General features: G+C 43.0%; 1 protein-coding gene across 4 annotated transcripts in view; it reads left to right on the top strand.

Annotated features, from left to right (window-relative positions):
• Positions 1–10,071: 10,071 nt before the first annotated feature.
• pik3r1 (phosphoinositide-3-kinase, regulatory subunit 1 (alpha)) overlaps positions 10,072–27,006 on the top strand; it is a 28,336-nt gene continuing 11,401 nt past the window's right edge. For all 4 annotated transcript variants that reach the window (XM_061061199.1, XM_061061198.1, XM_061061200.1 and 1 more), the window contains exons 1-6: positions 10,072–10,306; positions 12,196–12,807; positions 25,170–25,262; positions 25,376–25,450; positions 25,769–25,900; positions 26,499–26,700. In XM_061061199.1, the coding sequence (XP_060917182.1) occupies positions 12,471–12,807; positions 25,170–25,262; positions 25,376–25,450; positions 25,769–25,900; positions 26,499–26,700 (839 nt within the window). In that variant the 5' untranslated portion in view covers positions 10,072–10,306; positions 12,196–12,470. The remainder of the gene's footprint in view (positions 10,307–12,195; positions 12,808–25,169; positions 25,263–25,375; positions 25,451–25,768; positions 25,901–26,498; positions 26,701–27,006) is intronic.

Genomic DNA, 27,006 nt, shown 5'->3' with positions numbered 1-27,006 from the left:
TAAAGGTGTCTCTGCATGAAAAGAAACTCTCCATTTGAGAGGCGTTTAAAAGACGAGAAAAAGAAAAGAGACGCAAAGAGAGAGAGAGAGAGAGAAGCCCCCTCCAAGCCTTCACGTCAGATGACAGCTCAGGTTTCTGTCTGGTCACTGATTTCCCAGAAGTCTCCTCCAACAGCTTGCCAACATTATTCATTAATCACCTTCGCTGTGCTCTGCGCCGCGACGTCCTGTTAATGCAAGGCAGAAGTTACTGACAGGTTTTTGGAGAGCTGTGTTCTCTTGACATGTGGCGGGATACGATACGAAACCTCCTGCTTTTCCCTCCTGGTTCTTTCCTCGTCTCTCTTTTTGGTGAATTATTTACAAGACCGTTGGATTTTTTAAGCGTGTGTTACTTTGGGAATGACAGAACAAGAAAGTCAAGATACAAACTTATGTAATATGCACATCTCTCATAATAATAATAATAACTTTATTTCTATAGCACCTTTTAAAAACACAGGTTTACAAAGTGCTTTGACAAACAGCAAAAACAAGAACAAACTAAACCAAACACAGAAGAACAGAAACAACAGCAAGAACATAACAAATGTAAAATACAAAAAATAATTAAATACAATTCAACAGAAAAGAACCCAAAGTGCACGATACCCAACAGACATATATAACCCGACCATCACAAGAACCATCACAAGAACCATCACAAGAACCATCACAAGAACCATCATAAGAACCATCACAAGAACCATCACAAGAACCATCATAAGAACCATCATAAGAACCATCATAAGAACCATCATAAGAACCATCATAAGAACCATCACAAGAACCATCACAAGAACATCATAAGAACCATCATAAGAACCATCATAAGAACCATCACAAGAACCATCATAAGAACCATCATAAGAACCATCATAAGAACCATCACAAGAACCATCATAAGAACCATCACAAGAACCATCACAAGAACCATCACAAGAACCATCATAAGAACCATCACAAGAACCATCATAAGAACCATCACAAGAACCATCACAAGAACCATCATAAGAACCATCACAAGAACCATCATAAGAACCATCACAAGAACCATCACAAGAACCATCATAAGAACCATCACAAGAACCATCATAAGAACCATCACAAGAACCATCATAAGAACCATCATAAGAACCATCACAAGAACCATCACAAGAACCATCATAAGAACCATCATAAGAACCATCACAAGAACCATCACAAGAACCATCATAAGAACCATCATAAGAACCATCACAAGAACCATCATAAGAACCATCATAAGAACCATCATAAGAACCATCATATGAACCATCATAAGAACCATCACAAGAACCATCACAAGAACCATCATAAGAACCATCATAAGAACCATCACAAGAACCATCATAAGAACCATCACAAGAACCATCACAAGAACCATCACAAGAACCATCACAAGAACCATCATAAGAACCATCACAAGAACCATCACAAGAACCATCATAAGAAACATCATAAGAACCATCACAAGAAACATCATAAGAACCATCACAAGAACCATCATAAGAACCATCACAAGAACCATCATAAGAACCATCATAAGAACCATCACAAGAACCATCATAAGAAACATCACAAGAACCATCATAAGAACCATCACAAGAACCATCATAAGAACCATCACAAGAACCATCACAAGAAACATCATAAGAACCCAACAACACGAGCTGAGACCAAGAGGACCAAAGATTTAAAAAGATGTAAGAAACTAAAAGAAGGTAAGAGCAGTACAAGAAATAGAAACATGTGATTAAAGGATAAAAAAAACAATAATACAAATAAAAAGTAAATATAAATATAAAACATAAGTAGACAAAGTAAGTAAGATAAGAAATTACCAAGTTCAAACATAAGAGGAGTTAAGATAAGAGCATAAATAAAAGGACAGTATGAAGTAAAAGAAGATAAAATAGTAAAACCAGTAAGAAAAGACATTAAGAAGACGACATCACATAAAAGCAAGTCTGTAAAAGTACATTTTAAGAAGAAATTTAAAATGTTTGCACTGTCCCTTTAAGCCCGGCATGTTTAACCTCTGGAATAATAACAGCACATGTCCGCATATCTGTAATACATTAATATCCATCTATCCATTACCTCTCCCCCGCTAACCCTGCGCCGGTTGCCACGCTATATATTTGACTTAATCACTGTCACGGTAAATCAAATGTTAATATTTTCACATGCACTGCATCCCAAGTGTCTCATTAGTTTCACTTTTCACGGCATAAAAGTAACGTGCTGGTGTCAGAGGTGCACATGCAGGCACACTCGGGAGGATTTGAGTCGAATAGAAAGTGGGTAAAAAAAAAGAAAAAAGAAAAAGGTTTGCATGGTTGATTAAATATGTTCCTCATATTGTGATTTCTTAATTTGCAGCCGCACATTGTTGGTTTTAAATGTGCATATTAATATAAATAGGGGATGCACAGTGGCACAGTGTTAACCACAATTTCCACATAGTCAGTGCACGGTTTTGTTTTTTGTTCCTGTCAGCAGTTCACTGTGCAAAGTAAATTTTCTAGAACATTCCTGTTTAAAAAAAAATCCCTTTTGCACTATTTAAAGACGAGAGAAAATATGAAGTCAGGCTGTGCAATATGTTGCATTGAAGGCAGCGAGCAGCGTTGAACTGCTTAGTCTAACAACGATGATTTTAAATGTATTTCAAATATGTAAAATAAGTATTTTTTTTGGACTGGATCCGTTTCTGGAGCGTGATCGTGAAGCCATGAGCAGTATTTCTGAGGATGATTTTGTTGTTCATGCTGTGCCTGTTTTGACGTCATGTTGATAAAGTGATGGAAAATACGATCAGGAGTCTGGATATTGTGTTTTATTTTGAAATTTACGGAACGCTCTGTGCATTTCCTTGTCTTTACTTCCTGTCCGGGTCGTTATATTCTGTTCAGTACAACGCGTGAGCAGAGTGTAGTGGCGCTGCTGGCACGCTCCGGAGACAGGCCGCAGCGCTCGCTGTAGAAACACAATCACTGACTAGAGCGTGTGACGGAGTATGTGGTTAGCGGTGTTGCATCACAGCGAGGAGGTTCCTGGTTCGATTCCCATCTGACAGGAGCCTCTCTGCGTGGAGTTTGCATCTTTCTCTCTCTGGGTACTCCGGCTTCCTCCCACAGTCCAAAGTCATGCTCGTTAGGTTAACTGCTGACTCTAAATCATCTGTAGGTGTGAATGTGAGTGTGGCTGGTTGTATCTCTATATGTCTGCCCTGTGATTGGCTGGCGACCAGTCCAGGGTTGTACCCCAGACCCCTGCGACCCCGAACAGGAAAAGTGGTATCGATGATGGATGGGATGGATATTAATATAAACCCAGATATGCAACATGTCAGAGAAGAGCCTGGTCGTCTCTGCAGCCTGCAGTGTGTATTTAGTCTCCGCCCCCCTTACCCATACATACCCTACAACTTCATTTGCATTACTTCTGGATGTGGAACAAAAAAAAGTGACAAAAGGTGTTGTTGTTGTTCTGTCACTGTGGTGCAGCAGAAAACAGCTGTCAAAACAAACTACAAACTGCCCACCCAGCAAGTCAAAGCAACGAGGGGACCAGCTGGATTATGTTCAGCATTTCACAACTTAAGTGAGATTTTTTCCCCCTCAGAGTTGTGTGATGACCAAACCAGAGCAAAAATGAGAGTGGATTTGACACAACATGATATGACACTGCTTCGGAGCTTCAGTGTTTATCCAGCTCTGCATGGGTCTGTAAACCTTTCTGTGTTCTAACCTCTCTCCATTTTTCAAAAAGCATCTCCAATATTGATCCTAGTTTGAGCACGTTTCTGCTCGTGGAGCTTATTAGAAACATGCAGAGGCTTTTTAGGTCGGGTACAATCACTTCTATCTGAACCACTTCTCTTGCCCGCTTCCATCGCTGCAACACCTGTTGACCTGATAACTGCTCTCATATCTGGCAAACCGAGGGGTGTCCAAAATGGCCGTGCGGGGGTGCCTTAAAACCGCCTACCTTCTCTGGTCCAAACAAATCCAGAGCATTCAGGAGCAGAATCTGAAGTTAGAAGGAGGACATACTGACTGCTTCACTTCAACATAGCATGTTTGCATGAGGAAGTGAAGATTTTAATGAAGTAGCAGTGAAGTTGTGGTTTAAAAAAGACATGTTTAATTATGTACTTCCTTCATAGTGTTATCTCTGTCGCACTACATTCATGCTCATCTCAGATGTAGTCACAGTATTTTAATATTCTACTTCCTGATTTAAAGTGTGAGTGAAAAACCCTGCCACTCAGTCCACAGCGTATCTGTGTGCGTTCTCTGAAGATCGACTGAATTTCTTGTGCCAGAAAACACTTGAACTGTGGCTAATATACCGAACATGAAAGATTTATGGACGAGTCCAGAGAAGAAGGTCGTTGTCTGCTGCAGTCTGATGAGTTGATGGTTGAGTGGAGAGGAATGTGGACGCTGACGGGCACACAGGCCAAGTCTGTGCACACGGCGTCAAAACACTTGAAGGAAGCTTCTTTGGATCGCGGGATGTGGAATCAGAACGGGGGGAAAGTTGCAGTGACGAAGACTAGTTCTGTTTTTAAAGCCCCCTGTGAGATGCCTCTTTATGTCAAACAAAAGCAAATGATACATGTGTAAAAGGAATAAATGAGAACCTCTACTGTGACTCTGAAACCAATTTACATGTGAGTTCTTTCTGCAGAGTCGATTCAATGAAGCATGTATAAGCTATTAAGCTGCAGGAACATGTGAACGGCACACATAGGCGACTGCTTGTGACCGGGCAGGGCAGGGCCCCCAGACCTGGGGCTGACAAACTTAAACCAAAGCAGCGGCCCTAAATGTGCAAATTTTGCAACGACAGTAGGAAAGGGGGCCCCCCATCTGACAGCACTCACTCTCGTCGCCCTGCTAAGCGCCACATCGCATGATCGCCGTGAAAACCAAAGATGGTCGATGAAAGTCGACAAAGAAATATGAAGAGGAGTTTTCTGTCCATAGAAGAAAAAATAAAAAGAGGAGTAAGCGTCTGGTTCTAGGGGCCACCAATTGATCTTCGCCCAGGGCCCCAACAGACTCTAGAATTGCCACTGACGGCACATATTTGATGCATTGTGATGGAAAATATGCCATAATAATCAGGCGTTATTACGGCATATGTTTCAGCTGAATGAGTTGAGAAAATGTCTGTTTTTTATGTCAATTCAACCTTTATTTATACTCGAAAGATCATTGAGGGGCAACCCTCATCGAGTCATTACAGAGATAATTAGAAAACAGACATTAAATCAAAAAGATAGTTAAGATAATCAAAGATAATTAAGCGAGTAAAAAACGGCAATACATAAACACACTTAGGTGAACCAGTTAGAGGTTGGGTGGATTAAAATCAGGTTTCTAAAATGCCCAAAAGGTAAAGTTAATTTTCCTCAAGAAGATGCTGCATGTAAATTCAAAGGTGGGACTGAGTATGTTTTCATCACATTCCTCTCCTGGCATAAAGGACACTTCAAAAATCAAAGCATGACGAAACGCTGACCAATCAAATGTGCCAATACAGCGGAGAGGTGACTGAGTTTATAGTACTCCTGCTGCGGCGATGGGGAACCAAAAGCATGAGGAGGAAGTATCTGTGTTTTTTTTTACTTTGTTTGAATAGGCGTTGGTGGGTGATGCATTTCACAAGTTCATCTTATGTTAGCGAGTATTACGGGGTTACCCATGTGAGAATTCTCAGCTTGCTCACAAAAAGTGAAAGAATCGGGTGAATGGGCGAGCGAGGAGGGGAAGGGGTGGGGTAGGGGTAGAGGGGGGATAAAAAAGGCGTGAGAGCTCTGCACACTGGAGTTAGCCATTATTTAAAGCCTGAAAACACTGCATAGATTAATGGTTTAAGGGGCCCGATCCACGCAGAATGAATTCTTTAAAAAAGTAGGTCCCACTGCTGCAACATGAAAGGAACCCGTCTGCCAGTTACCTGCAGCTTTAATTTGGCGTCTGAGAGCCCCATACAGCACGCTACCACCCCCATCCCCCCCCCTCCTAAAGACAGAAAAACCACTCTGACACATTCTGCAGGAGAAGAAAGACCCCCCCTTTTTTTTTCTTTTTTTTTTTTGACATGTTTGAATTCTCATACGTCAAAGAACATGCAGTGTGTCGCCGAGAGGTGATAAATAATCCTAAGACCTTCTGCATGCTTTTCCACACGGAGCGGCTGCATGCTCACATGACATTATTGAAGTGTTTGAATTCATGTAATCCTGAGACTCTCTGCAGGTTTGCACTTATGTACGCAGCGTATCATTTAAAAGGAAGTGGACTATACTTTTTATTCTGAATTATGACCTTGTTGACCTATTTCAGTCTGTTTTGGGACGGCTGCAGCTCGGTAGGTGGTCTGCAGAGCACTTCACTCTTTTGAAAATTACCATAATTAAAGATGAAGAGGTCCGACACGCTGCATGAGGGACCTCGAGTGCTCCGCCATGGTATTCATCATGTCCACTGAGAGTGATACTCATAGTAGACTGTTCAAGTGTTACACTCAGAAAATAGTGATTCTGTGGGAACACTTTATCTGATTCCTGTTCCGCTCAGCTTCAGGGAACATCTCGCTCAAGTGCACGCTTCCTGTCTGCTCTCTGCTGAAGAAAAGAAGACAAATGACCACAAAATATTCTCAGTGTAAACAAATGTGCGTCCTAATATATCTGTGTTAACGGCTTTGCAGAAGGAGACAGAGAAGCTGCAGGGCGCCGGTAGCCTAGTTATTATTATTCACAGGACATTTATGACCCTGTATCAAGTTTAAAGTTTAGATGTTTGACCTTTTTATTTGGATGTAATTCCAAAATGTTGACGTCGGGGCGCCGGTAGTCTAGGTGTCAATGCACGCGCCCCATGTTCAGAGGCTTTTGGTCTTCCAAGTGGGTGACCTGGATTCAATTAAGACCTGTGGCTCCTTTCCTGCATGTCATTCTCCTAGAGTTTCTGACTCTATCCACTGTCCTGTCTCTAAAACGAAGGCGTAAAAAGCCCCAAAATAAACCTTAAGAAACACTGAAAACCAAAATGATGGACGTGCATTCAAATTAAGTCACAACTACGTCACTGAATCGGATGTGAGAGCAACCTTAAAGTCTTTATATGTGATTTTTTGATCCAGCAGATGTCGCCCTTGAGCACCAGCATTGAAACCAAAACTTGTGCTGCATTGTTGTGTTAGCATGCTAATGCTAGCGATCTTTATTCTGCTCGTATCTTCACACTGCATGTAAATTTACCTGAAATGAGCGTGATCTAGAAACACAGTTAAGCAGTGAGTACAGTATGTTATTCTTCTTTTCTCTAGTCCCTCAATTAAACAACTTTTATACTCGAGGGGAGGAGTCAGCCGGCCGTCCGGGCGATGTAAACAAAGTGAAGATAGGACTCTGAAAACTCTGAAAACATCACAGACAGTGGGACTCGGGTGTTACACCCATTGTAGACAGTCATGACTCACAGAGTTATTTTCAGAGGAGATACTTGATTTCTACATTTAAGTGTGAAACATCACATATAAAGACTTTAAGAAGACGAGAGAGATGTTTGGTCGCTCAGTTGAGAACGTGAATCCTTCCTGTCGCTCTTGAAGTTGTCAGATTCAAAACCATCCAGGAGGAACTCAGACTGTGTGAACTGTGTCGCTCACTTTTAAAGTTAAATACACATTTTGATAAATGAATTGACGCGCATAATCCTGACTTTGGAGCGCTGATAGCCTAGCGGTTATGTCGCAGGCTGCATGTACAGAGGCTGTAGTCCTCGTCGCAGCGGCCTGGGGCTTCAATCTGACCCCTGCCCTTTACTGCATGTCACCGCCTACTCTCTCCTCCCAACAGTTCCCGTCTCTCTTCGACTGTCCTATCCAATAAACGCAAAAAGGCCCCAAAAAAAGATGCTGGTGTGTGCATGATTTACTGTGCAAATGAATTTTACAAAACAGAGTGCAGCGTGAACAGAAAATATTCTAGTCCTAATGTTTCTGAATTATGAAGAACAAACAGCACAGCACTTTTATTTGAATCATAATTGGAGTCTTTGTATTTGGACTGTAGACTTGAAACGTCCCATGAAAAGGGCAACACATGTTATATCAGTAAACACGTCTGCTCTCAGAACATTTAATGAGTAACTTTACGATTGAACATTAACCACATCCTTCCCCCTTTTTTTTTTTTTTTTAATCCGCCAAGCATTGACACCAGTGGCTTATTATGAAGTCTAAAAAAAGGTTTATGGGACGTGAGATATACTCCTGTTTTATTTCTCGCCCTAAAATATCAAAGTCCAGATCAATAAAAGTGTGTGTGTGTGTGTGTGTGTGTGTGTGTGTGTGTGTGTGCAGAGGTGTAGTACGGGTCCCATCAGAGCAGCAGATGGGTCCCCAGAGCCGGACTTTTTTAATCAGGGGGCGAGGTGTGGTGAAGGCAGAAAGGGAGGATTACATCGTCTGGGGGTTCAGATATTAATTTCCATAATCTACAGCCCCCTTATCTAAATATTGAGTGTCGATCTGCTGCACACAGACGAGGACAAAGTGAGTCTTCAGTTCAGCAGAAAAAGGATTTGTGCACCGTGCGGTTACTGTGATGTTTGAAAAATGACATTTGTGGATTTCATCGGAAATAAACCGATGAAGTGACTCATTTAAAGTCATCAAGTCAGTTTCCTAATGCCACTCAGCGACAGTTTGAAGTTCCTATAGCAACGGCTGATTTCAACACCACCAACTTGTACATTTTGCTTCACACTTCTTCCTCTTTTTTTTTTCTCTCGGTGGTGAGCGATGCCTGCGACGTGACTGCAGAGCGCTCCAAAGGGGCCTGCTATACCCTCGCTCACAAAGCTGCTTACAGCCTCTTTTAGCACAGACGGGACAGTAGGGTTAATGCTTGATAGGGGATTTCTGCAAGCCAGCCCTCTTTCCCTACCGTTAATTAGGCCACCCACATTCACAATCATGTGCTCGAGATGGGGACTGTAAAGTTTGGTTGCCTTCCACACTGAGAACATGTAATGATTTATAAAAGGGCAGTAAAAGTGAAAACACAGACTGATTAAAAAACCAATAAAGTGGGTATGCTTTGCTTAGTAACGGTAATAAACTTCATTAATATTGCACTTTTCAAAACAGGGATGCAAAGTGTTATCATCGTTTTTTAGCTTCTAGCCACTTTTTGATGTATCTATCACTTTTATCTTCTTACAAATTCCCTAGGATAGCCATAGCATCCCCCTAGCAACCCCCAAGAAACGGGCGACTCAATCAAAATCTGGAAACGAGTGTGATGAACCTAATAGGGCCAATACAGGTGATGATGACACTGAGGTGTGTTATCGTAGGTAGGCAGGTTAAAGGTAAAAGATTTAAACAATGTACTGCCTTAATTTTGAATAAAAACATTATCTTGAGTATTAAAACATGCTCAGATAAAAGTTCTTGTAACAGCACATTAAGCCTATAAAGAGTTTAAAGTGTGAGGAAATCATACTCCTACTGATGTTGTGTATTAGAAAATATATTTTTGTGCTCATAAAGTTAAGTGTACAAGTGGACGTGTTTGGTACTGGACTTCAAAACAGAGAAATAAAGGATATCCCAGTGTTTTTTTTTAAAGCTTTTTACATATCCTGTTGAGTCGAAACTGTGTGTAAAGTGATATCTTTACATTGCCTTGATTACTTCGGCTGTGAAAACAATCCCTGCCAAGTCAAAGAAAACATGCTGGTAATGAAAAAAGAAAAGAAAAAGTATGGTGGTTATTAACAGACTCTCTGTGTGCAGAAGTTATGTAATTTCCATAGGTGTTTCATGTTGCGTGCAGTGGAGTACACGGAAAGGGGGCGTGTCCGCCTTCAGCGTCGTTCTCATTGGTGCGATTGACAGTAACGTTAATGATTGACAGAGGCGCGGGCCAATGAGCGCTCGTGCTTTGTCTTGGCCCCCTCGTTGGCAGCAGAGGCGACGTTTCCAGGGAGCATTTTGTTCAGGACGAGGGGGGGAAGCCGTGCCGTTATGTGGACAGACTGCGGGGTTGTAAAAGTGTTTAAACGGATTTAAACGCCAACTGAGGATTGTTGTTTTTAACCTTATTGGTAAAGGATCTCGTCGGGGTTGCAGTTTGTCGATAGTGTCCCGTAAAGTCACAAGTTTAATCGAATAACGTGGAAGGAAGAGGACTCGGTGGATTCGTGCAAAGTCGGTATGTATCGCTCCTGCTCCTCAAATAAGCGAGAAAATGTTTAAAAATACAATTTAAAAAGTCGTTTTAAAAGAAAGCATTAGTTGTGTAGTAGAAGCTAAAGTTTCCTGCTAATTCTTTAAAGTTACTTTCTACCCGTTAACTTGCAATTTCGCGATTTTTCTTCTCACATAAAAGCCTCAATATTTCAGTTTTTGTGTACTTTATCGTCATTGTTTGCTGTGTGTCATTCAAAAAAAATACCACAGTTTAAGTTTTAAAGGTTATTTAACGCGATTAATCGAAGCAGACGGCTCGCTAATTTAACACTTACCCGACCGTGTTAGCGAGCCGATGCTAACTGAGCTAACTGTTAACGGCTCTGCTCTCGCGATATTTCAGACACCGAAACGTTCAACTGTCTAAAACTTAATTTAACATAGAATAGAATTACTTTATTGATCCCAAACTGGGACATTGTGGCGTTACAGCAGCAGGTTATCCAAACACACAATATGAGTAAAAAAACACAATGTTAGCAAATACATAATATAATATTAAATACAAAGTAAATTGTACTAAAAATATCAAAACTAAGAATGTGAATATATACAACCAGGATTTAATTACATGATGTAGAAACTATGCAAATCCCATTTACAATTCAACTATTATTTTTGCACAGCCGTTAACAGTTGTTGTTATATAACAGAGTTAGTGGCAGCGTAGTGATGTTAAAGGGGAGATATTATCCCCCTTTTTCACCTTTTCAAACAGTCCCCCTGTGGTCTAAATGAAACATCTGTGCTGTGCTTTGGTCAAAATATAACATGAATCAAGCACCAGAGGAGGTTTGTGACCCTGTATAAACCAGCTCTCTCAGAACGCTCCGTTTTGGTGTGTGTGTCTCTTTAATTGTAATGACCCCCCTCCCCCTGAGTTTTCCTGGTAGACATCACTCCTCTGTAGAGAGAATAAAAATGGCTAAAGTTTTGCTCTAGGATGGAGGTGGAGATACCAGGGGAGGGGAGGGTATTTCTTTTTACCAGAATCCATACATGCATACTGTAATATTTTAAAATAAAAGCCCCAATAAAGCCCCGTCTCTTTTTTTACTATCCTGATGTTGCTGCACGTTTTGACACATTAAGGCAGGTGTTAATTAGTCAATTAGTTTATGGATCAAAAATATGGTACCGTGGGTGTCTGCCTCTCTCACCCACAGTGCAGCAGGTTACAAAGCAAGACCGAACCAGCGATTTTTATTTACGTTTTTTCCCCACAAATATCGTAAGGAGCCCCTGTAGTCCCAAAAAAATCCTGTCCACACAAGATAATTAACTTTTGCACACAAGATTGTAACTCGTGCGCTCAAGTAAAATATGTCCTGTGCACACAACCCAATATCTTGTGCGCAAAATATGATTATCTTGTGCAAACATAGGGTCTTTTAATTCATGCTCACAAGATCAGAACTTAGTTCCAGTCGTCGAACATGTGTTTTTACAAAAAAAAATTCTGTTATCCATTTTTAACCTTGATAATAAACTTATCGGAAGCACACTAACTTGCACGTTCTAATGTATTTTCTTAGTGTCATGCATATTTATGATTATATTTTCTAAAGTGATTATGTATTACATGTTGTTTTTTTTTAAGATTTATTTTTGGGCTTTTTGTGCCTTTAATGTAGAGATAGGACAGTGGATAGAGTCGGAAACCAGGGGGGAGAGAGAGTGGGGAACGACATGCGGGAGGGAGGCCACAGGCGGGATGCGAACCCCACAGCCTCAATGCATGGGGGGCGCCCTAACCATTGCGCCACCAGTGCGCCCTACATATTGCATGTTATAGACACTGTTATTGTCTTATGCTATGTACTGATAAATGCCTTTGCTGTCATCCTATAGGTCTCGGTAGCATTCTCAAGATCGTTTATTGATGGGTACATACTGTGAGGCGACACACCAAGAGAACTGGAAATCATTCAAAAGAGACAGGACCTGCGAAAGAATGAAGACGAGCTAGATGTCTTCAGAGAACTGTCGAAGTTGAGCTTTCTTGGAAGAGTACACCTGCGGCAAATGTGTACCTGGACTGAGCACATAATCAGAGAAACCTGAAAAGTGGCTTTGCTGCCGTGAAGCTCGACTTCGAAAGAACACATTGACACAAAGTGATCACTATGAGTGCTGAAGGGTATCAGTACAGAGCGCTTTATGACTACAAGAAGGAGAGGGGGGAGGACATTAATCTGCATGTGGGGGACACGCTGTTGGTGAGTAAAGGGGCTCTGGTGGCCCTCGGGTACACTGATGGGCTGGAGCAGAGGCCTGATGAGATTGGCTGGCTGCCAGGCTTCAATGAAACCACTCAGGAAAAAGGGGACTTCCCTGGGACATATGTCGAGTACGTCGGAAAGAAATGGATCTCTCCGCCTACACCTAAGCCGAGGCCCCTCAGACCCTTACCTGTAGCTCCGGGGGTCTACAAGACGGAGGCAGACTCCGACTCAGAGCAAGGTGAGTTAACCCCAAACAACAAAACTGTATTTTCATATCTTAAGAGATCGGTTAATCTTTACCAGCCTTGTAAGCATTAACGATTACAAGTTTGCAGACATTGCATAATGGTTGTCAGGTAAATCAGTCATTCCTTTGGTTCCTATCATATGGGGGTCACTGATAACGGCATGGGGTTAACGTTAACGACTTCACTGATGTTTGTTTCGGTCATTCATGGACAGATTGTTAGGCTTTCTCTCTTGGAGAATAAACTGGAACATGTCTGAGTTGTTTTAAGTTTTTTTTCCCCCAAATGTCTCTTAGGGCGTTTTCACATCTATAGTTCGGTTGCTCTGGTCTGAATCATGGATCCATTTGTTGCATAAATACCTCAAGTTTGGTCTGTGTTCACACGGGTGCATTTACAAGCGGACCAAAATGTGTGACGCTCGAGGACAATGCTCTAATCGGTAGGAACATCTTGCGGAAAACTCTCTCTGAAGTAAACAAAGGCTGGTTGCCTCCTGATTGGCTGTGGCTGCTCCTAAGGCATTTTACAGTTTATAAAAGGACAGACGACTGATGTCGGCTCTGCTCGTCGGTTTTTATATCGTTTGCATTTATCGCTGTAGGCAAACGATTCAGTTTGAAAATGGGGAGCTACTGCAGCTCAAACATAATATGATGTTCTGATAATTCAGAAGAAGGAGCATGTTAATCCTCCTGAACCAGGACCTGCTCAGCCACCCAAACTGTTTCTGAAGATCAGTCAGGTCTGCCTGTGGTCTTAAACACATGTTCAGTGACGATGAAGAGAGAGGGCACTCGGTGATTGCTACAATCTACAGTTGGGTAGGTTCGTGTTGATACTGGAAATGAACTGCACCAGAATCTGGAGAAAAGGGGACTGAGACCCACTTTTTCGAGCAATCTTGGTACTGTTTTTTGCTCCACTCCGGGGTTTGTTTGACAGCTTTCACACCGGCATGAATTAACCACATTAACTTGCGTCAACCAAACTGAACAGGTAAGGTTTGAAACGCCCGAAAATAAATCTTTGGACCATTCTTCAGAGTGCTGCAGACTCAGTCAGTTAACATGTTTGCTTGCCAGTACTCCCCGATTTGCTCCAAAAGTGTGAACCATCCAAAAAACCCAAACCATGGCAAGATAAACTAAGAACAAAGGATTGGCTATTTGGTTTGTGGTGCGGCCTGGGGGCATTTTCACAGCTGTAATTTGAGATAAACTGGAAGAGCACATAGAGTTGTACCAAACCAAACAAAAAAGTGTAAACTGGTATTTATCTGTAGAGGGAAAAAAAAACATGAACATCTCAAATATTTTGGATTCAGCTGAATAAGGCAACAGAAAGATGCTGATTTTTCAAAAACACTCAGGACTCTTTTGCAACAAGTATCTCCTTCCTGTGCTCTACAGCTGCACTGAATGTGAGCCAGGCTGATTCCCGGAGGACAATGGCGCTGGCCCACAGCCAGGCCATAGTACACCAGAGCATCTTGTGCCAGCCATATGGCTCTAGAGGATATCATCTGTGTGTTCACCACAGAGCCACATCTTAAGGGAATATCATTCACTTATCAGCGTGGGGAAGGGCGATTAGATCACTATGTACTGGTGATTAAGGCAAATTGCTTCGTCCCTGGAACCCTGGAGGAAACAGCTTGGCTAGCTTTTCTGTTCAAGATAAGATTATGACTAGCTTAGCAACAGGTTCAGGCAGGAAAAAAATGCTGCGGACCAATCTTGTCTTATTTGGAGTTACAAATTTGCATATAAGAACATTATGCTTCCTAATGAAAAAACTTTGGAGCTTTTGATTGTAAAATTCTTCCATTTTGTTCAAACCTAAATGTAATTGGCCCTTTAGGACGTTTACAGCATTAAAACTTTTGACATCTTCGAGCTCTTACTGTAGTTGCAGGACTTTTTTTTTTTTAGCAAGTGATTCAAAGTTAGATCTTAGAGTTATTTTCCAAGTTCTGTGAATTCTAAAGTGTGTTGCGTGTAAAACCTACCCTCCAGAATTCTGATTCAGTGTTACCGCCCGGGCCACATCCCCGAACTGCAATTAAAAAACGTGCATCTTTTTAAAGACGCTGCGGCTTTGCATGAATGTGCGCTTAAAGCATTTCTGCTCACCTAAAGAGCAGCTGCAGTTGCCAGGTTTCTAGTTTCTGCCTTTTGTGGTACGATTGTGAAATTCTTTTGCTGTGGTTTTGCAGGGTGAGCGAGGGAGCTGTATGAAGGGGGCATGTGTTGAATGGCTGTGTTGTGGTTGAGTGGCAGTGCTGAGCCTGGAGCGAGTGTGAATGTAGCACCGGGAGAAGAAAAGTCTCTGTGTGCTGGGCTGTGAGAGACACGCAGAGGGGGGAGGAAAGAGGCCCCTGAGGTTGTGGGCAAGAGAGAGAGAGAGAGAGAGGGGCCCTGTGATTGCTAAAGGGTCTGTGCAAGGGATAGTGTGCGAAAGGATCAGGACTTGAGTGGAGCCGGGGGCTTGGTAGAGGGGCTAAAGCAGGCGAGGGGTTCTTTGGGGGGCCTTCAGAGGGACATGCATGCTCAAGGGGGCTTTGAAGAGGGGATCTGCGATGGAGGCTGGGCTCTTGTTGCTCCCAGAGTGTTTGTGATTTATTGCCCACCACCGAGGGATCTCACTCCCCTTCCTCCCACTCCTCAGCTTTTTTTTCTTCTCTTCATCCTCCCACTCCGCCTCCCCCCCCCCCCCCCTCCCCTTCTTCCCTTTTTTTTAATGTTTTGATAGTTCCTGCAGTCAGCTCTGGTAGGGGGAATGGAGGTTTTGGAAAGGGGCCTCATCTCGCTGAGCCACAGGGGTTTACATGAGTGCAGCAGATGTGGAGAGGGTAAGAGAGAAAGAGAAGAGGGCTTGGCTGGGAAACTGTTCCGCCTCATTCCAGCTCTCAGCCTTATAAAAAAAAAACATTAAAAGTGTTGCTCTTTTTCTGGGCTGACAGTTGAGCGGGTGTTGGGACCCGCCAAGCAGAGAGGAAATCGTAGGACGAATGTGCTCAAACTCCAACTTCTCAGCTCGTGTACCTATTATTTTAATTCTCTAAAAACTGCAGAAATGAAGAAAGTCTTAACAAAATGACAAAGAAAGAGTCTGCTAAGTGAATTGTAAGAAAGAGACTCAAAGATAATAAATGGTAGTTGGATAAAATATAGTTCAGTACATTGCCTTACTTTGAACATTGCAACATGTGGCAATAACTAAATCGAAACCCTTTGTTGTGTTGCATGCTGAATCCCCAGATTTTTGCCAAAAATGCACCTCTAGTCTCGATCTGATGCTGAGGACTTTGGCTACAAATGTGTGTCTGCAAGTGTGTGTGTGGGTATAATTGCTCTTTATCTCCCAACAGTGAGTCTGAATGAGCATTCCTCGAAATGTTTATGATTTAAAAAAAAAAAAAAAGCGGTCGTTACTCTGCATGCTCTCACAAGGATCAGGCTGCATGCTCAGTCTTGTTTGAGGGAAATATTTGATGCCATCGGGCATCTCCTCTTTCTCGTCTGAGGCTGATTATGTGCTCAGCTTTCACGTTGCCAACCCTGCATTGCACGCTCGCTTTATTTCCACTCACACGGACACAGAAGTTCCCCATTTCTCCATTTTTACATAGTTTTTTAAGTGTCTTTTTAGTGAGTGTTTAATCTTAAACCGATCAACTTTTTCAAGCAGATTTGATCACTTTCGTCATCCCTTTTTATATAAGTGTGGCATAGATTTACTTTGTGGAACATCTGGGTTGAAGATGTTCACTTTGTACGTGCGTCTGAAACCTTTAGAAAAGGCGCTACTGGGAGGAAGAGAGCTGGCTGTGCTGAGGACACGGTTGCTGGGAGAGTACTCGGCATAGCTGCAGATTGAGATAATGTGGCTCTCCTTCTCTGGGCCTCTTTCGCACTCACGCTGACATCTGCTGTATTGAGCGCTCTCTCTGACAGTCCATTTTTCTCTGCTCAGAATTCATTTCTGTCTTCAAATTGGACATGTGGTAAACTTTTGGGTGTCACTCATGGCATGTGTTTCACATTTCTGGTCCCGAGAAGGAAGAGCCTCAGATCACTACATCCATCAATGTCAGTTTGCAAATAATAATGACGATGCCAGTAAAAGTTGATCAGATGTCATTACTAAAACTTTGTTCTGTGTTTGATAGCTCTCCTGTGTGGGCCAAACGGCATCTGAGGACAGGAATGTGTTGGCGCTCCTTTGGTGGAGGGGTGTTTGCACAGACTGCATGGGTAGACTGATTTGTAGCTTTGTGATGAATCAGTATTGTGCTAAATGCTGATTGCAGTAGCCTGGTGCACAATGCAACAGGACAATAAATGGTAGCACGCTGAATGGGACCCCGGCGACGGCTGTTTCACAGTGTTATTGGTGTTCGAGCTGCTAGAAAGACGTTAATTTTACATTTTAAATTGGTGGCGATGGGTTAACTAGCTCCTAAGGTTGTCAGAATTTCATGTTTTCCATACTGTGTGTTTTAAAATGATGCAGACGCCCTTCCTTAAATGATTGATGGCATGGTTGATATGTTGGAACTTTCTCGACAACACAGCACGTCACCGCTGGTCAAAGTGATGGTGCCGTAAACGCTGGAGAAGCGTTGTTGAACTCACTAAAATGGAGGCGCACAAAACAGAACTCGGGAGTCCGCCATTGTTGTTGTAGTCCAGAGTAGCTCATGGCTACTGACTGGAGCCTAAGTGCACACTGCATCCGATCTGAAAGGCCCTTTATTTAGCAGTCTTTGACCTAACATCCGGTGTTTCCACGGCAACGATAAACATGTCACATCAGTCATGGTGGCTGCAGTGATAAAACAGTCCCGGCTACAACAATAAAATTATGGATTTCTCAAGCTTTGCTACCTGTTGGAAATATTTGAGGTGGTGTAAGTACTCAACAAAAAATATATAACAGTTTTAGTCAATTTTTTTATTAATTAAGATATTTTAGTGTGCATGTTGTACCTTTTTAAATGACGCCATATTCGCTTCCACTGCTAAATATTGCAGCAACTTGCAGTTATGTGCGTCGCCGGTTTGTCCATTAGATGTTGGTCAACAGGTTAATACCCCCCCATAAAAGGGACGTCTGAACTCAAGGAGTGGTTTTTAAATTGCTAGTCTTGGTCGAAACAGTTGAAAGAGAATCTGTTAAATATCACAAGAGGCACACAAAAAGTGAGGAGCTAATCTCACTCTGCAGAAGATTATAACTAATAACTAAAAACAATTCCACGTCATTTAACCGTCATATCCAAATATATAATTACACCACCTTGTAATCAGGGTCAAACTGCGGCCTTACACTAAGCTAGTTGGAGTGCCTTCTGCGTAAAGCGGTGAAAAAAAACAGTGACATATCCTCAACTGCTGTAATTACGTCCATCTTTAAAAATATCTCACTCCTCGGTGATGTGATGGAGAAAAGAGCAGAGCGGCGTAATTTCAGGGCTCAATAAAATCAACACTGTAATTAGATGTTCCTTTTTTTTTCATCCCAAGCTGCATTAGTTTATGAATCCGGTAAAGAAGTGTGTGCATGAAAGCGTGCGTAACCGTTTCATTACTGGATTGTGTGCAGAGACCCGGAGTCGTCTGAATTGGCTAAATCTTCTTTACTGGAGTCGGAGCATGTCTGCGAGCAGGATTAAGACAGAGAGGGAGAATAAGGCCGAGGGAGACAGACTGATAAAACCTGAGCAAGTGGTGCAGTAAGACACAAGTCAGATTAGGGAGAAACAAAGTCAAGTGGAGCACAAAAGGTATTTCAAATATGTTGCATATTTGACAGGCGGGGCAGGGGGGTGGACGAGTGAGTGTGTTGAGGTGTACTGTGTGTCAGCCTCGTGCTGTGGAGGTGCGGCAGGTGTTACATAACTCCCCAAGCAACATAGATCACAGGCTCGGTTTAAAAGCCTCCGTTATTTTCATGTGGGATTTATTTCCTCCCCGTATGGGTCATACTGTCGGTCAGCTCCTAATAAAAATAGAAGCAATTACTTCACGGGGAGGAAGAGCCCTCTTGTAGCTCTCTGTGTTCATTTAATGTGACTCCAAGGAAAACCAGAGAGACGGTGCAGCAACAGCCTGTCAGTGCAGAACTCACACTGCAGATAGACATCTTAAAACAACTTATCAGTCGAGTGTTACCTGTGGCTTCTTCATACAGCTTCTCGTGCAAGATCATGAAGACATCCCCTTCAGGCTGGGACTGCAACTGAAATCATTTGGCCTACGCTACAGAACTTTTAATACACGCTTTCATCCTCTCCTGGTTGGACTTCTGCAACTCCCACTTCACAGGCATAACCCGACCCTAAACACCACGTCTACAGTCGATATAAAATGCAGCTAGGTTGTTAGCAAAGCTACTTTCCCATATCGCTCTAATTCTTATCTTTTGTCATGGGCTTCCCGTTGGGTTCAGAATCAATTTGTTTTTAATACAGCCCAACTGATATGGGCTATTGGGTTCGATGCCGATTAAAAAATCAGCTACCGGTATATCGGCCGATATCTTTCCAAGATCTATGAAATCTGTAAAGATAGATGTAAATCTATACATTAATTGCATTGATGAATTTGTGCTGCAAAAAAACACATTTTTACAAGTTCTGTCCCAGGGCCCGTATCTACCTAGCGTTTTTTTTTCTGAGCGCCAGCGTCTTTTTCAGTTGTTTTCCATGAGGAGACAGGGTTCACAGCAGAGAAAAAGTGCAGCGCTCAGCATCTTTTTTTCCGAGCGCTCAGCTGCTCCGATCTCTCAAATTGAAAATCTTTCAACTTTTCAGAAAGTTCCCTGTTGACGTCACCGCCGCTCTTTTCCAAATGTATCCTATTCCCCTTAGGTTTTGCCTCGTACAGATCGGGTCTTGTCCCCACATCCTCCTCCTGTTTTCGTCCTCAACACAAAAATGTCAAGTTTAATGTTTTTAGACGTAACAGGTGAAGCTAGAAAATATTGACCTCGCAGCAGCCGATTTAAAACAAATTGAATTTATTTCCCACCAAAAAAAGATGCTCATGATATGTGGCATTTGGTTCGTACTTAATGAGTTGAGAATAAACAAATTAGGATGAATGTACTTGTTAAGATGAAGGCATTTTTATTCCAAACATCCATCCATTGTCTTCCGCTTATCCGATGTCGTGTAACGGTGGCAGCAGGCGCAGTAAGTCTTCTCGGACTTCCCTCTCCCAGCATTTTTATTAAGAAGAATTCATCTACATCGTGCAGAATTGAAAAGGTATAAACGCTGCAGCGAGCACTGAACACTGCAGCTGACGGACCTTTCAAACATGACTTCATCTGAGCTCCAGCCAATCACCTCTGCAGGTTTCATCACACTAAGAGGGCTCTTTATTTGTGAGAGTGTTGCTCCTCACATTCAGCACAAAAATGCAGAGTTGTTTATACAAGTAATAATTACCATGCATGTGGCCAGCTGGAACATCGATTCACATTCACATCAGGAAACTGTGGTTACATGTTTGTAGGTGTGGTGGTGATTCATTGATGGATCTGCTCTTTATAGGGTTAATCATCAGCCTGTAGCAACAGCCTCCTCATTGGCTGCTGCTCAGCATGTGCACTGCCCCTTTCAACCTGCAGGGGGAGACATTGCCTGCCAGTTGTCTTAAGACTTGAGCTCAGAGCTGTGTCAAACATTGACTTATAGGACAGGCATGTTGAAGCATTTTACAGCGTCACTTGGAAATGTTACAGAAAAATCAGCTTCTTGAGTGTTTAATTATGTTGAATGAGTGAACACTGCTTTAGTTTAGAAGCTGCACGCTCCAGATAATCCACATGTATTCCTTTTTATAATGCATTTTGTATTGAAATGCACCTTCTGCTCCATGCTGTGCCGTCACACGTGCTGTGCTGAGAGGTACTTTCCATGGATTATTAATCTTTTAACTGCCGTGCCTCTGCTAGACCTTTCTCAGACATGGAGAAATAGTATAACCTGAAAATGCTGGTTACTTGAGCAGGCCCTCTAAATTTAACCAAAGTGTGCGCTATCTTTAGTGTGTGTCCGTGGTGCCCCAGCCCTGTCCTGCCCACAGTCTGCAGTTTGTTCTCTTCAGACATACCATTTCAGCAGGGGAGATTGTCCCCCCCCACAACACACACACACTTTCACACACACCACAGCAGCACCAGTGGCAGCTGCATCCACTACTTCCACGACCTGCGGTTGTCTAACTGACTGGCTGAGGCCTTCTGGGATATGATGAGAAGGTCTGCATAGCATGCAGGCTTGCAGGGACTCGTCCAAAGGGGCCCCCGTCTCCCTGCTCTCCTGCACACAAGTTGCCACAGGAAAAGACTTTCGTTGAAAATGTCTCGTGATGCGTGCCGCCTCTGAGCTGCTCTGAACACAGACAGACAACAGTATTACATTGTGTTATTACTGCAGCAATACAAAGAGGATTATGTGGTACATCTCTCTGGCATTGATTTCAACAGGCTGGTATTATAATTTAGCATACAATGCAGGTGTTTCTGAGTGTTTACAACCCACCAGTGACAATCTAATGAGGTTTGCAGTATGCCTGCAGTTGATGGCGGATTTGCTGATTATTGTTTAATCTGCCGCTTTTTTCTGAAAAAAATCTTTTGCTCAACAAAATGTTGGACAAAAAGACAATAGAGATGTGAAGAGAAAAGCAGGGAATCATCTTAAAGCATTTCTGCAGATTTTGCATTAAAAACATCACAAAAAAAGTATGGTATCTTAATTGTCTATTTTCTTTTGATTGGTAGACTTCCCCCTGAGGGTCCTGGGTGAGGGAGATTTGTTAATCTCGGGGGGTTTGTGCAGTGCGCAATGAAGGGTTTGGTCAAATAAGCGCCACACAAAAGCTATTTTCAAAGTTTGCCATCATTGTTTTAAACGATAAACCGACAAATGAACAGCTAAGGCTTCTGATTTATGTGCGTCTAGCGTGGCTCTTCGCGGTGGTCGAGTAGAGGCATGTAGATCGTTTGATCGCCGGCCAAAGTATCTCAGAATTCATCACAGATCGCTCCAAACATTTCTGCAATATCTCGTCCGCCACTCGATACAACCCCAAACGGTGCCCAAACGACGCTCTCACGTTGTTGACAGTACCAAGAAGCAACTCTATACGCAGACTGTCTGGTATCACTCATTGGCCAGCTCCCGATGGGGTAAATAAACACAAACCTTTGGAATAGTTCAAAGTGTCTTGTTCAAGTAGTGACCAAGAAGAGTCAGACAGACGCTTTAAAACGTGTTCAGCAGTGAGTCTTAAAGGTGTGAATGTGCATTTTGACAGTCACTGACTATAATGAACATTTTCAAACGATTTCCAGTTACACATACGACCAGGATGCACATACTAGTTTGTTAGCTTGATGCTAACACATAATGGAAATTGCCATTAACGGGCGTACTAATTTAGCATCACAAATTCTGTATTTTTAAATTGAAAAACGATAAATTTTACCTCACAGTGTTGGATTAAATTGACTGATCCTCAAGTTATCTCTACAGTCTGTAACGCTACAGTTGTGTCACCTGTCACTGATGCTTTCTTCTTCTTTTGTTATTTAATGGCGGTTCACAAACAGCTTTTAGAAGTGCTCCAGTCACCGTCTGTCAGTTGTACCACTTTACAACCAGCTTCTGATAACAGCCATCACATGAACACTTTGATGTGTTATGAAGTAATGACTGTTGGTATATTTGAAAATCATGACCCATCCCACAACCCGGCCCAGACTGTTGTAGTTTTTGGTAAATTTCATAGATCTGAACCGTGTGTGTGTGTGTGTGGTCGATCGGCGGTTAAATTTAACTTCAGGTTGTGAATCCAGTTTCTCAGAAAAAGGTTGGCCGTCGAATGGCAGCCGTGTTAGATATCTTGTCTGGGAGCAAGGCTACACTTTCAAGGTGTGCGATGGCAGCCCTGCGTGTCTCCATCTCTATTTAGGGAAACTCTGGCGTTCCATCTCCGAGTTCATTGCTTCTTAGAAAACCCCCCCTCTTCCCTCCCCCCCTCCTCCCTTTTCCAGCTTTGCAGTTCCAATAATGTCTTCCAGATGACCAGTTGTCCTACATGCAGTTTTGTGTGTTCTGTGGTTTGGAGGACTTTGGTGAGCCAGATCCCTTCACACGCAACATGCCAGCCTGTGTGCTCGGCCGGCCAAAGGGGATGTGGATTTGGAAGAAGTGGTTCATTATTTGCCTGATTGAACGCTCTCTGGGTGGAAGAGGGCTGGTTTCTTTTTGGTAATGGGTAGCACGCATGCTTCAGCGCGACCGGTAGATGCGCCGCTTTCATGCCTGATTCAAAAAATTTTAATAATTTTTCACGGCAAGCAAGAAAGAAAAATATGGCAGCTAGAAAGGCTTCCATTCATAGTTTCTATGGATTTTGAAACTGCAGACTCGCTGCAGAACAGTTGAGCCTTTCAGAAAAAAGGGCAGTTTCAAAATACGCCTTCCCAAATCCAAATAAAATCCCTGCCAAGCCCTTCATCCTTTCATGTCCACACCTGGATGCAGAGTTGTGAGGGGGGAAAACTCAGACCTGGCTTACCTCATATCACAGGGTGTTTGCTTAGCTCCCTGGTTCACCAAAGCCCAAACTTTTAGTGTTGTAAATACTCACATTTTTACTTTTTGAAGGCAGTCCTTTGGTCTCGTGCCCTGCAGTCCTTTTGAAGGTTGGAGCAGTTTGTAAGTCATGCCGCCAAATCAACCTTTGCTGCTTCAGATGAATCACAGCCCTCTCCGTTTAACGCCCCATGAACATTAATCACAGCTTCTGAGCTGGCCGTTTCAGTTCCCTGCAGGACTGTTTTGCTTTCTGTTTTTTTGTGCTGAGATGACCTGGAACTTACCTAAATTATGTACCCAAAAACACCCTCTTCATTGAGACCACTCAACTCAGAGTAAACAGGCCAAGAAAAAAAAATCCCCTTAAAGCCGCTGTGTTCTGAAAAGAGCCAGAAGGAAAGAGACAATAGCTTCGCTCTGTCATGATTACTGTGCATTTTTCTCTAAAATGAACATCCACCAACACAAAGCACCTCTGTACTCTCACCCTGTGGGAGATATTTTTGTTTTTTCCATATGTAGAAAAAAATGTCTCTTTGGCACTGACGAAGGAAAAGTACTTCCTCCTGCATTGCTCACTCTTTTTTTTTTATTGCGGCTGTAAATTAACCATAAATACAAAAGGCAACTTTATTCCCAGTCATCAATCAAAGGAAAAATTTTAAATCAGAGCCCAGCTGATAAGTCTGTTGACCTGCCAGCAGTGTCTTATCACTGGCACGTTGATATCTGCATATGTTTGCCAGTAAGTGCACATTTTAAAAGTCCTTTTTTACCGGGCAGATGAGTCAGAAAACACAGCTCGGGTTGATTTAGAAATGATGTCAGAACGTAGTTTGTCCAGCAGACTGTGCTTACTCCATAATTTACAACACTCTCAGCACTGTCTGCTGCACATGTAGACCAACAGAGCTGAGCCGACAGATGTCCACACCAGAATCTGCTAACGTATCCCTGAGTGTAAATACTTATTTAAAAACAACAACTAAGATATAGCTATATTCATTTAAAGGACCAATCAGTGAGATGTGTAGTGAGTGAAATGATAAAATGACCTTACTATCTGATCAGACATTAAGGAAACATGCTATGTTGAAGTGCTGGCTTCTCTGACAACAATGCAGCAGCCAGTATGTCCTCCTTCTAACTTTAGATTCTGCTCCTGAATGCTCTGGATTTGTTTGGACCAGAGAAGGTAGGCACTTTTAAGACACCCCAAACATGGCTGTTTTGGACGCCCCTCGGTTTGCCAGATATGAGAGCAGTTATCAGGTCAACAGGTGTTGCAGTGATGGAAGCGGGCAAGAGAAGTGGTTCAGATAGAAGTGATTGTACTCGACCTAAAAAGCCTCTGCATGTTTCTAATAAGCTCCACGAGCAGAAACGTGCTCAAACTAGGATCAATATTGGAGATGCTTTTTGAAAAATGGAGAGAGGTTAGAACACAGAAAGGTTTACAGACCCATGCAGAGCTCGGGGACTGTCAGGATAACCTCCTAGATAGAAATATTCAGCTGTTTGTGTTCACACATGCAGCCCAACCTGAAAACTTCAGGAGTGTTTCTTGAGTTTGTGCCAGTGTGAAAGCACTAACAGTGTTCATTGTTTAGCTGGCAGTCAGTGCATTTGTACGGTTTCCATTGTGTAATAGATAGTTTCACTGCACTCAAACCGAGCAGGCTGGTGACATATTCTTCACGGTGGTTAACAATCTGTCATTATCTCCTCCAGGCTGCAGTCTGCTGGACCTGACGGAGCAGTTTTCCCTCCCAGAGACAACTCCCCCCTTGCTCGCCAGACTGCTGGAGTCTGTGGAGAAGAAAGGTGAGGCCTCTGACTGCCACCTGCTGCACAGAAACAAATGCACCCAATTCACATGGGAATAGTCATGTCACAGATTTATATCTAATGATTTGTGTCTCACTCGTTTTTTGCAGGTCTGGATAATCCTACGTTGTATCGAACATTCACTGCTGGCGGTGGACTTGAAGTCAGGCAGTATTTTGATTGCGGTGAGCATCTTCTTTTTCTCGCAGTATGAAACCTTTTAGTTTCCATTTACTGAGCGTGTCTGAGACGATTACAGAACAGAGGAAGTCTAAAAAAAGGACCCACGTCAGTAATGAAGACAGATCGAGTGTGGTGACTGAGAAACGTGTGTGTGTGCGTGTGTGTGCGCAGAAATGGCTGCTTTGTGAAGCCCATGTCGCAGCTTTAAATGTGTTTACCTGTGCATGATAAACCGTTTCAGCCTGTAATTAAATAATGCAATGTGCAGGAAGGAGTGTTTGCATTAAAGCACGTGTCTCCCATGTTTTCCTTCACTTCAGATCCTGCGTCAGCAGACCTGGATCAGTTTGAACTTCCCGTCCTGTGTGATGGTCTGCGCAGGTACCTGCAGGATCTCCCTCAGCCCATCATCCCCACTTCATTGTACGCTCAGATGGTTCACACTGCCAAAGGTGAGCGCAGTTGACTCTTGCACATCTTCATTTGCCAACCAGCGCAGTTGACCTAAAACTCAAGCGCTGACGTAACAAACCCCAGCGATTGCACATTCAGTACTTTGCACACAAAACCACAAGATCTTGTCAGCACCATGTGGCCCTCATAGAAGACCTATAAAACTATACAATCTTTTTTTATTGCTGTGCTAAAAGTGTATATATTTTTTTCCATTTACTCCAAACTTAGTGTTTGTCTTGCTCTCAGTGTTGCATGCACAAAGTTCTCACACCACAGCATGTTCTGCAGCGCTGCGTTCTCGTGCTGTCACATGGCCAGAAACAGGATATCGGTGGTTAATAGGAACTAAAACAAGCCTGAAAGTTTATCTCCAGCATCTCGAGGCAGCCAATCACCTGCCAGTGTACCTTACGCTCATTGTCAACCACACTGTGGTTTCTAAACTGCACATGACACTTTCTTTCCATCCCTTCCTTTTTTTTCTTTCAAACATTTTCTCGAGTCTTTGCTCCCCTGAGTTTTTATGCTCAGATCGGTTTCTCACATCTGTGTCTCTGACCTCCTCGTGGCCATTTTTCTCGTCTGTGTCAACAGAGGTGGTGAATCCTGAGGAATGCGCCCAGCTGCTGCGTCGCATCGCCAGCACCCCGAGCCTGCCTCCACAGTACTGGCTCGCCCTCCACTGTCTGCTCAGGCATTTCGCTAGAGTGTGCCAAAACGGCCCCAAGAACCTGCTCAGCGCCAGAGCTCTGGGAGAAATCTTCAGTCCCGTGTTTTTCAGACAACAGACCACCAGGTGGGTGTGCGGGAGCAGCCGCGATCATCATCACCCCCGGTCTGTGAAAGATAGACAGCAGACAGACAAGTGTGCAGACTCAGTCATGCAACGCTGATACACACTGACTCTCAAACATGCACACAAACACACACACACACACTCATCAGAGCGCAGGCTGTCAGTGCTCTCATGGCTTTCAACAGTACACGGATATAGGTTGGGGCTTTTCTACTTACCAGCTGTGCTGCACAATTAAAGTAGCTAAGCCAGATTCAGCATCAGATTGAAAGCAGGGCAGAGCAGCAGGGCTGGCTGTCACCTGGC

Source organism: Labrus mixtus, chromosome 17 (genome assembly GCF_963584025.1).
Source record: "Labrus mixtus chromosome 17, fLabMix1.1, whole genome shotgun sequence".
Lineage (NCBI taxonomy): Eukaryota > Metazoa > Chordata > Actinopteri > Labriformes > Labridae > Labrus > Labrus mixtus.
The sequence above is the reverse complement of the archived record's forward strand: the minus strand, read 5'-3'. Positions and strand labels throughout refer to the sequence as shown.